Source organism: Dasypus novemcinctus, chromosome X, assembly GCF_030445035.2.
Source record: "Dasypus novemcinctus isolate mDasNov1 chromosome X, mDasNov1.1.hap2, whole genome shotgun sequence".
Taxonomy (NCBI): domain Eukaryota; kingdom Metazoa; phylum Chordata; class Mammalia; order Cingulata; family Dasypodidae; genus Dasypus; species Dasypus novemcinctus.
Genome location: NC_080704.1, coordinates 59973643 through 59985898, shown reverse-complemented (window position 1 = coordinate 59985898; position 12256 = coordinate 59973643). Strand labels below are relative to the sequence as shown.

The window sequence follows — 12256 nt, the reverse complement described above, 5'->3', positions numbered from 1 at the left end:
ATCTGAATCCAGTGCTTGTCTCTTTGTCACAAACCACAGCAGGCTAGCCGCTCTCCAGGCTGCAAATGGAATGACTTAAAATGCTGTATGTTTGGGCACTTTACTGGGACAAAACTTTCCCTGAAAATTCCCTTCATGTAGACAGATAGGGTGCTTAACGTGAAAAGGAGTTGTAACCCTGTCCTTGCAGAGCAGAAGCTACCATCTGTAGTTACAGGCTTATGGGAGTCCACTGGAAAAGAGAAAATTGTAAGCCTTCTGGGTTTCAAGTTGAATGATCTTAAGCTGTATTTTCAAGTCCCGGTTCAGCTACATCTTCAGTATCCCTCCCTACTCACTACTTTTCTCTTTGGTGACAGGGTTCCTGGGGATAACAGTTAACCCATACCAACCTTCTATTTGCTACAGTAGGATTTTTCATTTTTACTTGGCTATTTGAATAGAATAGTAAATCGAGTGTCCCTCTTTAGGTTTCATCACTACATTATGGTCAAATTGCTCTCCCAGATTGTGTGTACAACAGTGAATGGAATTTTCATTTTTAAAACTATACTTTTAGCCCGAGCCCATGGCTGAGAACTACCAAGGCAAGCATACGGATGGCAGCGAGGGGTCAATTCAAGCTCGGTGTAGGGTCGGTGGTGGAGGAGTCGGAAGTGGTTGAGGTATGGGGGAGGAGATCCGCTCACACTCGAGAGGAGAGCTTTAAGCCGCCATAACTGCTGCTGCCTCCGCAGTTGCAAGTTCAGTGTTGAGATGTAGCTGCTGCGGCGGCGCTGCTGAAGTTCGTGTCCCTACTCCTTTCCCCTTCGCTCTTGCTGCCCTACCCGCGCCGGCATAACCAGCTCTCTCTGGCCTGTCGACCCTGCTCCCTCCCGGCCACACACCAGGTCATCAGACCATGGATCCGGGCAGCAGCAGCAGCGACTCAGCCCCCGACTGCTGGGACCAGGTGGACACGGAAGCCTTCGTTTCGGGTCTGAGCGGGGGTGGAGACTCCCCGGTGGTAACCGAAGCCCAGCGTGAGTATTTCAGTTCGGCTTTCAGCCGGCAGCTCAAACTCAATGCCAAACCCTTCGTGCCCAACATTCACGCCGCAGAGTTCGTGCCATCCTTCCTTCGGGACCCGGCCCAGCTGCTGATCCCCCCGACCGGCACCGCCAGAAATGAAGAAACCAGCACCGGCGCGGGAGGCCCTCAAGGTAAAAGGCTGGGAAGGGGGGCACCTGTGGAACTTTCCAAAGAGGAACAGTTAACGTTGTGTAAAGGTTCCATTTCAGCTGTTGCCATGGAACTTTCGGAACCTGTTGTAGAAAATGGAGAGATGGAAATAGCCTCAGAAGAAATGTGGGAGCACAGTAAAGAAGTAAGTGAAGCAGAGCCTGGGGGTGGGTCCTTGGGAGATGCAGGGCCCTTAGAAGAAAGTGGCCAGTTAATGACGGAGAAAGAGGAAATAAAATCTAAATCTGAGGTCATACCCTCAAGTGCTCCTAAAAAAGAACATGTAAATGTGGTATTCATTGGGCATGTAGATGCTGGCAAGTCAACCATTGGAGGGCAAATAATGTTTTTGACTGGAATGGTTGATAAAAGGACACTTGAGAAATATGAAAGAGAAGCTAAAGAAAAAAACAGAGAAACTTGGTACTTGTCTTGGGCCTTAGACACAAATCAGGAAGAACGAGACAAGGGTAAAACAGTCGAAGTGGGTCGTGCCTATTTTGAAACAGAAAAGAAACATTTCACAATTTTAGATGCCCCTGGCCACAAAAGCTTTGTCCCAAATATGATTGGTGGTGCTTCTCAGGCTGATTTGGCTGTACTTGTAATCTCTGCCAGAAAAGGAGAGTTTGAAACTGGATTTGAAAAAGGTGGGCAGACAAGAGAACATGCAATGTTGGCAAAAACAGCAGGGGTAAAACATTTAGTAGTACTCATTAATAAAATGGATGATCCCACAGTAAATTGGAGCAACGAAAGATATGAAGAATGTAGAGAAAAACTGGTGCCTTTTTTGAAAAAAGTTGGCTTCAGTCCCAAAAAGGACATTCACTTTATGCCCTGCTCAGGACTGACTGGAGCAAATCTTAAAGAGCAGTCAGATTTCTGCTCTTGGTACACCGGTTTACCATTTATTCCATATTTGGATAATTTGCCAAACTTCAACAGATCAATTGATGGACCAATTAGGCTGCCAATTGTGGATAAATACAAGGATATGGGCACTGTAGTCCTGGGTAAGCTGGAATCAGGATCCATTTTTAAAGGTCAACAGCTTGTGATGATGCCAAACAAGCACAATGTGGAAGTTCTTGGAATACTTTCTGATGATACTGAAACTGATTCTGTAACCCCAGGTGAAAACCTCAAAATCAGACTGAAGGGAATTGAAGAAGAAGAGATTCTTCCAGGATTCATACTTTGTGACTCTAATAATCTTTGCCATTCTGGCCGCGTGTTTGATGTCCAGATTGTGATTATTGAGCACAAATCCATCATCTGTCCAGGTTATAATGCGGTTCTGCACATTCATACTTGTATAGAAGAAGTTGAGATAATAGCCTTAATCTCCTTGGTAGACAAAAAATCAGGAGAAAAAAGTAAGACACGGCCCCGCTTTGTGAAACAAGATCAAGTATGCATTGCCCGTTTACGGACAGCAGGAACTATCTGCCTTGAGACATTTAAAGATTTTCCTCAGATGGGTCGTTTTACCTTAAGAGATGAGGGTAAGACCATTGCAATTGGAAAAGTTCTGAAACTGATTCCAGAAAATGACTAAGCAATTTTCTTGATGACCCTGCACGATACTGTGAGAAGAATTGACTGTAGAAGTTCACCACCTTCTTTTATTTACTGACCATTCACAGACTTTCCCCCATATTTTGCAAAGAGAAATTTCATAGCAAAAATCCATGTTGTGTCAGCTTTCTCATTTTGAGATATCAGTTATTCACTTGTCCTTAAGTTTCCTCGCCTTACTCCATTCTACTTTGTTGGACGGAATTAGTAATAGCTTTGTAAGTGAAGTGAATGTAATTGTCTACAATAATGAAAAATTAATATATATTTTTAAATTTTTCATTTTCCTTTAGTATATTTAGACAACCTTTGTTCCACACAGACCAATCAGAGTTTTTCAGTGTGTGTGTACACGTTTAAAAAAAGTGTTAATAAAATAATCCATTTGAAACTCTTTTTGGTATTTGAAATGCTTTTGAACAATATTAAAAATTGTATATAATACTATTCAATTAGCTTTCTTACATTCTCAAGAAGTTGAATACATTGTATTACTTGGACTGAAAAAACTCTTTCACCCACTACTCTAAACAAGGCATTTGCAAACAATCCACAAGTTTGTATTAAAGCAAAATTTTAATATTGAAAAAATATGTTTTAATATTCTTTCCAATGAACCCTTGTTTTCTGTTCTGCTTCACCCCCTGGTGATTAAAAAAGTAAGGCTTGAGCCATTTTATCTATATTCCATCAGGTCCTGTAATGTTAAGCATGGCCAAATTACAAATATACCTGAGGATTCGGACCTTATGTTGACTAGATTATTATCTGTACTTCATCATTTTAATGTGACATATAGGACACAGGACAATAAGGGGCAAGATTTTTGAGAAGGTAAATTCTTGCAGTAGGGTTATTGGTCATTTAGTGAAAAGTAAGGTTTAATATGGATCTTGAGTTGGGAAACAAGTAGACCATTTCATCCTTCTACTCTTCAGTGGAATTAATAAGAAAGGTAGGTAAAAGATCAGTAAGTTGTGGATGCAAGGTTCAGACTTTAAGAATCAGACCTCATTCAGAAGGACTTTTCAAGAAAGTCTCTTACTTTCTACTCAAATTATTAATTAAGCAATCCGATTCTATATATACATAATTTGCAGACATTTCTCAGTCCTCTGGTGAGGATATTTCTCTCTATGTCTGTTGAGCTACTTGACACCTAAGCAGAGAGAATTGAGACTTCCCCCCATCAGCATGAGAGAACAAAAAGAGGTTTGTCCAGTCATTCTGCTATACACAGTCAAATCACAGCATTTCTCACTTGATAGGATATATGTTTATATAGGCTATATATATATATATATATATATATATATATATATATAACTACAGCTATTCTTTCACTCGGGGTGCTGAGAAAGATACCAAGCCTTACATGAATTAACTCCTGAGACTGCTTTCACTTGCCCTACCAGTCTATTAGTGACCTTTTGGCACATCAATAAATTCGCAGAAGGGGAACACACTGTCACATGGCAAATGGCCAAGAAGCCTACCAAATGGTTTCCACAGATTGACCATCCCTGGATTAAGGGTTAATGTTTGGTTTCCACCCTTGTATTTCTTTTGTCACTCTGCCTTTACTGATGCCATATATTACTGAGCTTTCAGCTTCTTTTGCCAATTTGGTAGGATGTAAATAAATAAGTGAATTAAAATGTACTAAGTTTTAAAAAATATCCAAACACATAGATGCTGAGGGGTACTAATAATAGGACACTCTGTCCCTATCTATGTTCTCCACTACATGTTAAACTAATATGAACTCATTGGTCTGAAATGGGAGATGAGCTAGGAGCATACATTTAGGAAGGGAATATAGATACATTGAAGGGCAAGAAATATAACTAAGGATGTCCTAAACTTAAAGGATGGTGATTCTGGAGAGATGACAGATGGACTTAGAATATCCTGGTGGTGACTAAAATGTTGTAGTAACAAAAAATTAAAATAATTCAAAAGTAGTCTGTCTGGATGACAGACTATTCAAGACCTGGAGAGGAACTGTGGGATATGTGGAAGGTCATAATGGTTTCTTGGCAGAATCAGTACTGTGTCCACAGGTGGTTAAGGGGCAGAATGTCACATTCATTTTGTAAGAAAAAAAGATTAGACCTGTTAGCAACAGGAGAAGGTGGCAACCAACTCTGAGGACGGTAATATTACAAGCCTCACAAACCCCCAAATAGGAATATTAGGTTCCACACTACCTAAAAATGCCTGAGTTTGAGAGCTCTAAGATAGTATGTGTGACCTGAGTGTGAAGACTTGTAAAAACTACAATGAGAGGAAAGGTCTTCTCTGGACCACCCTTGGGGCTCCACCTCTGCTATCATCTCCCACCATCAGAGTAGTGACCAGAATGAAAATATATTCCCTTCCTGTCGTGGAATATGCCTAACATTTTGTTGAGCAAACAATGCTGCTCTTTCCCTTTCCCTGCTCTTGTTTCCCATGGTGATCTTGGTAATTCAGAAAGGTGACTATGACCCATGGCAGTGTTACCCATGGGATCGACCAATCAGTACAATGAGCAAGCTATCTTGCCACTCTTCTATGATCCTCTTGTCCTCCATGCATAAGTAGGGACAATGACAGTTAATTGCTTCATAAGACTGTTGTGAGGACAAAAGAAGATAGCAGTTATGAAAAGTGCTTGGGGCACAGTGCTTGGCTCAATCTTCCTGAGTTTATTCCCATCATCCCAGATTCAATACTTGCCCCTGACTGGGATTTTGACCCTAGGAGTTTTGCTTCTCCTTTCTCATTGAATTTATTGATAGCTGACCCAACATCATTTCCCACTAATGCCTGTTGTTAGGAAAAAAGTGATTTTGTTCAAGGGAGCAGTTTTTCCAATCTCAGGAGAGCACTCAGTATTTTTCCAATCCAGTCATGGCTATCTTGTTCCCCTTTGTCAGGCACTGGTTTTCCCAGCATCCTCCCCTACAACCAGAGATGGCCATATTACCCAAGTCTGTCCAATGAGTTATATGGGGAATGTGTTGGGGCCGTTTGTGTAAGATACTTTTTCTTAATAAAATGAGAGTTGTGAGGGAATATGATGGTGGAAATTGGAATGTGATAGAGATGCCTGGAGTTGTCGCAGTCATGTTGTGACAAGGACATAGAGCTGAAAATGGTTGAGCAGGAGAATCCTGTGGCATCTTTGAGTAGTTGCATTATTTCAAGCCTACTTCCAGATGTCTTATCATGAGGAAAAAAAGTATGTCCCTATTTGATTATACCAGTGGCTCCAATCTTTAGCTTCATAATAAACTCATTTGGAGATAGCTTTAAGAAATACATATGCCCAGGCCAAATACTCAGAAATTTTAATTCCATTAGTCTATGTTATGGCTTGGGACATTTAAAAGATATTTCTGTTAAAATATTGTCAAAATGATACATGAGAATATATAATATAAAGAAACCACATTTGGATCTCATCCAGCTTCAACAATTATGAATTCTTGTTCAGTCTTGTTTCATTTATACCCCCACCCACTTCTCTCCACCTATAGACTATTGTGAAGCAAAATTCTAAACATCATATTACTTATTGAAAGATTATTTCAGTATACATCTCTATAAGATATCCTTAAAATATAAGCATAATAACGTTATCACATATAAGAAAAAAATAGATTTCCTAAATATGTTCAAATATTCATTCCCAGTTCAAATTTTGATTGTCATAAATAGTTTTTAAAATTTTAATTTTGACTCAGGATTTAATTTAGTCTCATGAATTATAACTTGTTGATATGCCTATTAAGTATCTTTCAATCTATAGGTAGTCCCTTTCTATTTTATTTTTTCTTGTAATTTATTTGTTGAAGAAGTTAGGTCCTTCATTCTAGTAAGTTTCCTACAGTCTGTATTTTACTAACTTCCCCCTTTTGTCATTGTTTAATATGTTCCTCTCTCTCCTATCTTTCCTGTAAGTAGTTTGTTAGAGATAAAGGATCAGATTTAAGCGTGCTTCCCCACGTCCTCATTTTTAGCAAGAATACACCACAGGTAGTGCTGCATACTTCCATCAGTAGATACATAATGCCTTGTTGTCTCCTTTTCTTGTGATGGTAGAAGACATTGATGATTATTGCCTAGGTTTAGCATTTCATTATATATTTTTAAATGGAGATATTCTATCATTTTTCAATTATTAGCTGGAACAGTTCTCTAAAGAGAAACTTCTGTTTGTTAACCATCTGATAACTATATATAGTTCATATGCAAATGTCAGGATAATTATTTGATTCTTTTCCTTTTTTATTGGTTTTCAAAATAATGAATTTATTATCTAGCATTTTTAATTGTGACCATAAAGAATATTTTACAGTTATTATAAACACAATATTTAAACACATTTGATGTGATTAAATCCATTTAATTATTATTCTTACTGAGGTCAGACTGTCCCATTGTTAGGAACTGGGGCTTTTTACGCTGGTTCTTTAATCATTTTGACAGGACCTCAGTCGTTTTTGATAGCTTCCTTGTTTACTAGCACATCACGATGTTCAAAATTAAGCTTATACATTTCCTGAAATCAGTGAACTCATCATGGAATCCTGATATTTTGTGCGTGTTGAAAAAAAATGCTTTTTAGAGAGTAAAATCACGGTGCTGGACTGGCTGTTGCCACTGGGCTCTTCAAGGTTTTTAGTCCTTTGTAGAGCAGAGAGCTAAGAAATATGTACATTTTAAAAGCACAATGCATCATGAGTTCATACTGATACTTGCCACTGAAAGCCAGAGCTTTAGAGTATGTGCTTTACTTTATTGATCTTACATCAGTACATCCTTTCTCAGAACCCGCAACTCTTGGCTTCTAATGACACCAAAAAAATTACTTATTAGCGTTATCCCACAGTTCACATACAACAATGCCAAAAGACATGCCAACACTGCCATTAAAAATACTAATTCTTAAGTCCATCCCAGGGTCCACAGGATGGAGGAATTGAGTATAGATTAGAGTGGACTTACTAGTGTTCTGCTGGGGAACTACTGGGATTAGTAAGGGAAGAAATTGTAATATTGATGTGGAGAAAGTGACCACAGTAGCTGCTGAGGGTAGAGAGAGGGAAGAAGAGATATGATGTGGGGGCATTTTCAGGATTTGGAGTTGTCCTGGGTGGTACTGCAGGGACAGATGCTGGACATTGTATCTCCTGCCATGGCCCACTGGGTGGACTGGGGGAGAGTATAGACTGCAATTTAGACCACTGTCCATGTGGTTCAGCAGTGCTCCAAAATGTATTCACCAGGTGCAGTGAATGTGCCACAATGATGAAAGAGGTTGTTGATTTGGGAGGAGTGGAGTAGGGAAGGTGGGAGGTATGTGGGGACCTCATATTTTTTGAATGTAACATTTAAAAAAAATAAAGGGAGAGAAAAAAATGAACAAAATTTGAATATAAGCAGAATAGTATTAAGTGCTAAGAAGAAAATTAAAGCACTGTAACAGTAAGGAGACTGTAAGGAACTCTAGCTGTGATTATACCTATCTGTGCCTCTTTAGCAGAGACATGAATTAAATGAGATGGTTTGGCATAAAGGGCATATTTGAATATTTCTTGAAAAGAGGAGTGAATGTGACTTCCGAGAAAACATCATGTTTTTGGATTTATACAAATTCCCAGATCAGAACACCCCTCCCTACTACTGCTTAGTAAGCTCTTTCCTTTCTGTCCCTATGAAGTGGCTCCTGGGACAAACTGGACCTGAGGATCCTGAGTGATCACAGAGCCTTGTCCACTTTGACTGTAAATTGACACTAGTTCCTGTGGGTACAGCAGTGGGGGCATGTGGTGGAGTGCAAGATGCTTGCTGTATTTTGCTTGCATTAAGATTTTTCTCAAGGTCCACTTTCTACTACATAAAGCCAGCAGTAGGCAGGGCCACAGGACCCAAAGCTGACCTGGGAGCACACTGGATTGGAGCAAGTAGTGCATTCCTCTGGAGGACACATCTTTCCAGAAAATAGAGTAGATTAGACTACTTGAAAGAACCCAGGATCAGACTTAAGAACTTGTGGTTCTAATGTGTTTCCTTGGTAAAGGTGAAGAATACAAAGGGGTACCAGGTCCTGCATGCATGAAGTGGGGAAGTGACATTTACCATTCTAGTTCTACTACAGACTTGACCTGTCTAAGTTTTGTTACTGGAGAGAAAGGAGATGGTTCTTGGAGTTTTGGCATCAACACAAATGATTAAGAATGGGACAATAACTGCCAAATAACTTGTAACTTAATGCACTAGGTCACTTCTGCAGAACATACTGAAAGATTCTCTACCCATATATGCCTTCTGTGACCTATCTCCTCACCTCCAGGCTATATGAGATATGGTGACGTTGGAGGAGCCTGTAGGAATGACTCTTTGGAAGAGAGCTAAGAGGTGCTGTGCATTACCTTTCCCCTCTCTGTGGAAGTTTCATGTCTTCCAAGTGAACTTCCTTGAGAAGTTAACGAATGCCTTCTAATGTTGTTTGAAAAACACAAAACGGATGTGGATTATAGATACCTTTCTGAGATGTGAAAGAGGAAAGGTTTTGGCTACTGCTGCCCTTTCTTACAGTAGAGTTGAGAGGGGAGCCTACTTTGAAAAGAGCTGCCCTTCCAGAGTTTGATGGAGCATGGATGCCTGTTTGCTCCTCATGGGTCAGATTGTGGACCCAAATGGGACTATCCTTGAAAGGGACTTTGAACAAGAGGACTGTTTGGAAGACTGAACTGCTGATCCCAACAGAGATACCCTGATCATATATGTGTGTAGAAATAGAGTTTTTGTTTCTATGAAGTCAAAATTTAAAGTATTGGGGAGACTAGATATGGCAAAGCTCTGAATATTTTTTAATTATGTTGTTATTTGGAGCAAGGCAACTGTAAAAAGTTGGGGGAAGAAGAAGGACTGGAAATCTGAATGTATTCCCCACTTGGATTGCTTCCCAAGTACCTTTTGGTTCTCCCACATTTTAAAGAAACACAAACTGGAAAAGACAGTTGATGTATTATGGACTGTGCTAATAGAAAAATAACTGCTTAGAGGTCTAATAACAAGCCACATATTTTAAAAGCCTTTGCTTCTATGTGAAAAGATTGGTGAATAAATGTGTAGTGACTTAATGAAAGTGACCTCATTCCATGGTATGCAAAGCAGGCCCCTAGGAAGGTTACTTAAACTGCATAAAGAAAGCAAAAGTTTTTTGGTAAAGAAAAGATGAATAATTTCACTGATTTGTCTATGCCTTTGCACCATATCTCTGTGATTTGGAGTTAGGAGGTTCTATTTGGTTAGCCAGGATGGCTCTTACCAATGCATCTTGATTAGAAGGGGAAACCAGTACCCTGGAAGGAGGCTGCTTTGAGGGAAATGAGAGTTTAGTTACATGGTCCAGCAAAGTTTTGTGACAGATTCTGTAAGTTCCATTTTTCTGCCATTGATTGTTTAGTGACACTATGCTATGTTAAAAAAGGGTGACACAGTTTTGATGTAGGAAATGTTCTCCTTAGCTTGGTAGGGAACCAAGTATTTAAAATGTTGGGATCCCTGTTGTCTTAGCACCCTTAAGGAAGGGCATTCTAATGATGGACACAGTTTTCTCAAGTAGCTTCATGAGTAATAAATGTTGATTGACATTGGAAAGGCAAAAAAAAAAAAAAAAAGGAAAAGTGCCACGTGTGTGGTGACTGCACTATTATTTAGGAAGATTTTTATTTTTTCTAGTATTAGCTTAATGATGATATAATTTATACTTCTCTTAGACCTCCTGCCCCTTAGTATTCTATTAAGTTTACTTCTACATATTACCTATGCAACAGTTGATTAGCTTATATTAATCTCCAATTCCTTACTACTTTTTCTCCTCTTTCAATGTTCTCTTTCTCGGAATCTGTAACATTTTCATGATATTGTTCCACCATCCTTACCTTTTTTTTAGTCTTTATAAATGCTAAAAGCCACAATTCCTGATGAAGACAAAACAGTATGAATATCTGTGCACCAAATTACACATACATACTTTCATAAAGCAGTATAGGAGATGCATGGAGAAATACACAGAAAAATGGTCACAACAGACTTTAACACAAGTGTTCAAGATAGGTAAAATGGACAAAATATAACTAAGCGTATAGGAGACCTATTCCACATAATCAATGAGGTGCATCATCTGGATATACATCAAACTTTACAACTTGGTAATAGAAAATACCTTCTCAAGCACACAAGGAAAATTCATTAACTTTTACCATACACCAAGTCCAAAGAAAGGATCATCAACGATGATGTAAAAATAATACAACAATCAGCATTCTCTAATCATAATATAATAAAAGTAATTTTTTAAAGGCCTTTCATCTGGAAATTTAAAAACTCTATTAAGAGAGTGGATGTGGTTCAAGCAGTTGAGCACCTGCTTAACACACAGGATATCTCGGTGCCTCCTGAAAAAACAAAAACAATCGACAAGCAAAACAAATGATAAAACCAACTAAGGGAGACTGATGTGGCTCAGTGGTTGAGTGTCACTACCTACATACATACCAGGTTCCAGGCTCAATCCCCGGCCTCAGTTACCTTAAAAAAAAAAAGCCTTAAAAACCCTTGAGTGAAAGAGGAAATACAAACCAAAATTACAGCATTTAAAAAAACAAAGAAAGACAAGGTAAACATTAATATTGTAGTAATGGAAGACCAAGTAACATTGATATAAAGATAATGGTTAACAGAAGTTCTGAGGGGAAGGCGAGGGAGTAATAGGTGGAACATAGGGCATATATAAGATATATGTGATTATTGGAAACTTCATAATCATAAATACTTATACAAATAAATTTTAAAATGAAGTTAATGAATTAAAGTTTAAACTTCTACAGTTATGTAAGTGACAAAGTAAACGAAGAGAAAACACAAAATAGCAATGATAAAACAAAAAGAACAAAATGAACAAGAAATGTGCAAAGACTATATGAGAAAAATATAAAGGACTCCTAAAAGACATAAAAAATAGGAAAGATATCCCTTGTTCATGGATGGAAAGGCTCAACATCATTAAGATGTCAGTTAATTTACAAATTTAGAGCAGTCTTAATAATAAATACACCAGTAGGTTCTTTTTTTCCTAGAGAAAGAAAAGTTGATTCTAAAGTTCCTCTTGAAAAAGAATCATTCAAGAATAGCTACAACAAACTATAAAATAGTAATGAGGAAAGACTAACTCAACCAGGAATAAAATATACTGAAAAGTTTCTATAAATAAAAACATATAGTACAAGTACTTGAATGAACAGCGACAAAGAATAGAGAGATAGGAAATACACCTAAGGACATATGGAAACATGATATATGATAAAGGAGATATCACATCAACTGGGGAAAAGATAAATATTTTATTAAATGCCATATGGACAACTGGTTACAGGTAAACTTAGATTCATAATTC

General features: G+C 38.4%; 1 protein-coding gene across 1 annotated transcript; it reads left to right on the top strand.

The window, feature by feature from the left end:
* The first annotated feature begins 680 nt into the window (after positions 1 to 680).
* Positions 681 to 3196, top strand: GSPT2 (G1 to S phase transition 2). The gene is made up of 2 exons (XM_004477972.5): positions 681 to 1202; positions 1269 to 3196. The coding sequence occupies exons 1-2, from the start codon at positions 902 to 904 to the stop codon at positions 2780 to 2782; spliced, it is 1815 nt and encodes a 604-aa protein (XP_004478029.1). The 5' UTR covers positions 681 to 901; the 3' UTR covers positions 2783 to 3196.
* The last annotated feature ends 9060 nt before the right edge of the window (positions 3197 to 12256 follow it).

Excerpts from the sequence above, each read along its gene's own strand:
- GSPT2 (XM_004477972.5), top strand. The coding sequence starts at position 902 with ATGGATCCGGGCAGCAGCAGCAGCGACTCAGCCCCCGACTGCTGGGAC. Across the intron at positions 1,203-1,268 it reads CGGCGCGGGAGGCCCTCAAG|GTTCCATTTCAGCTGTTGCC; the intron begins GTAAAAGGCTGG and ends CGTTGTGTAAAG.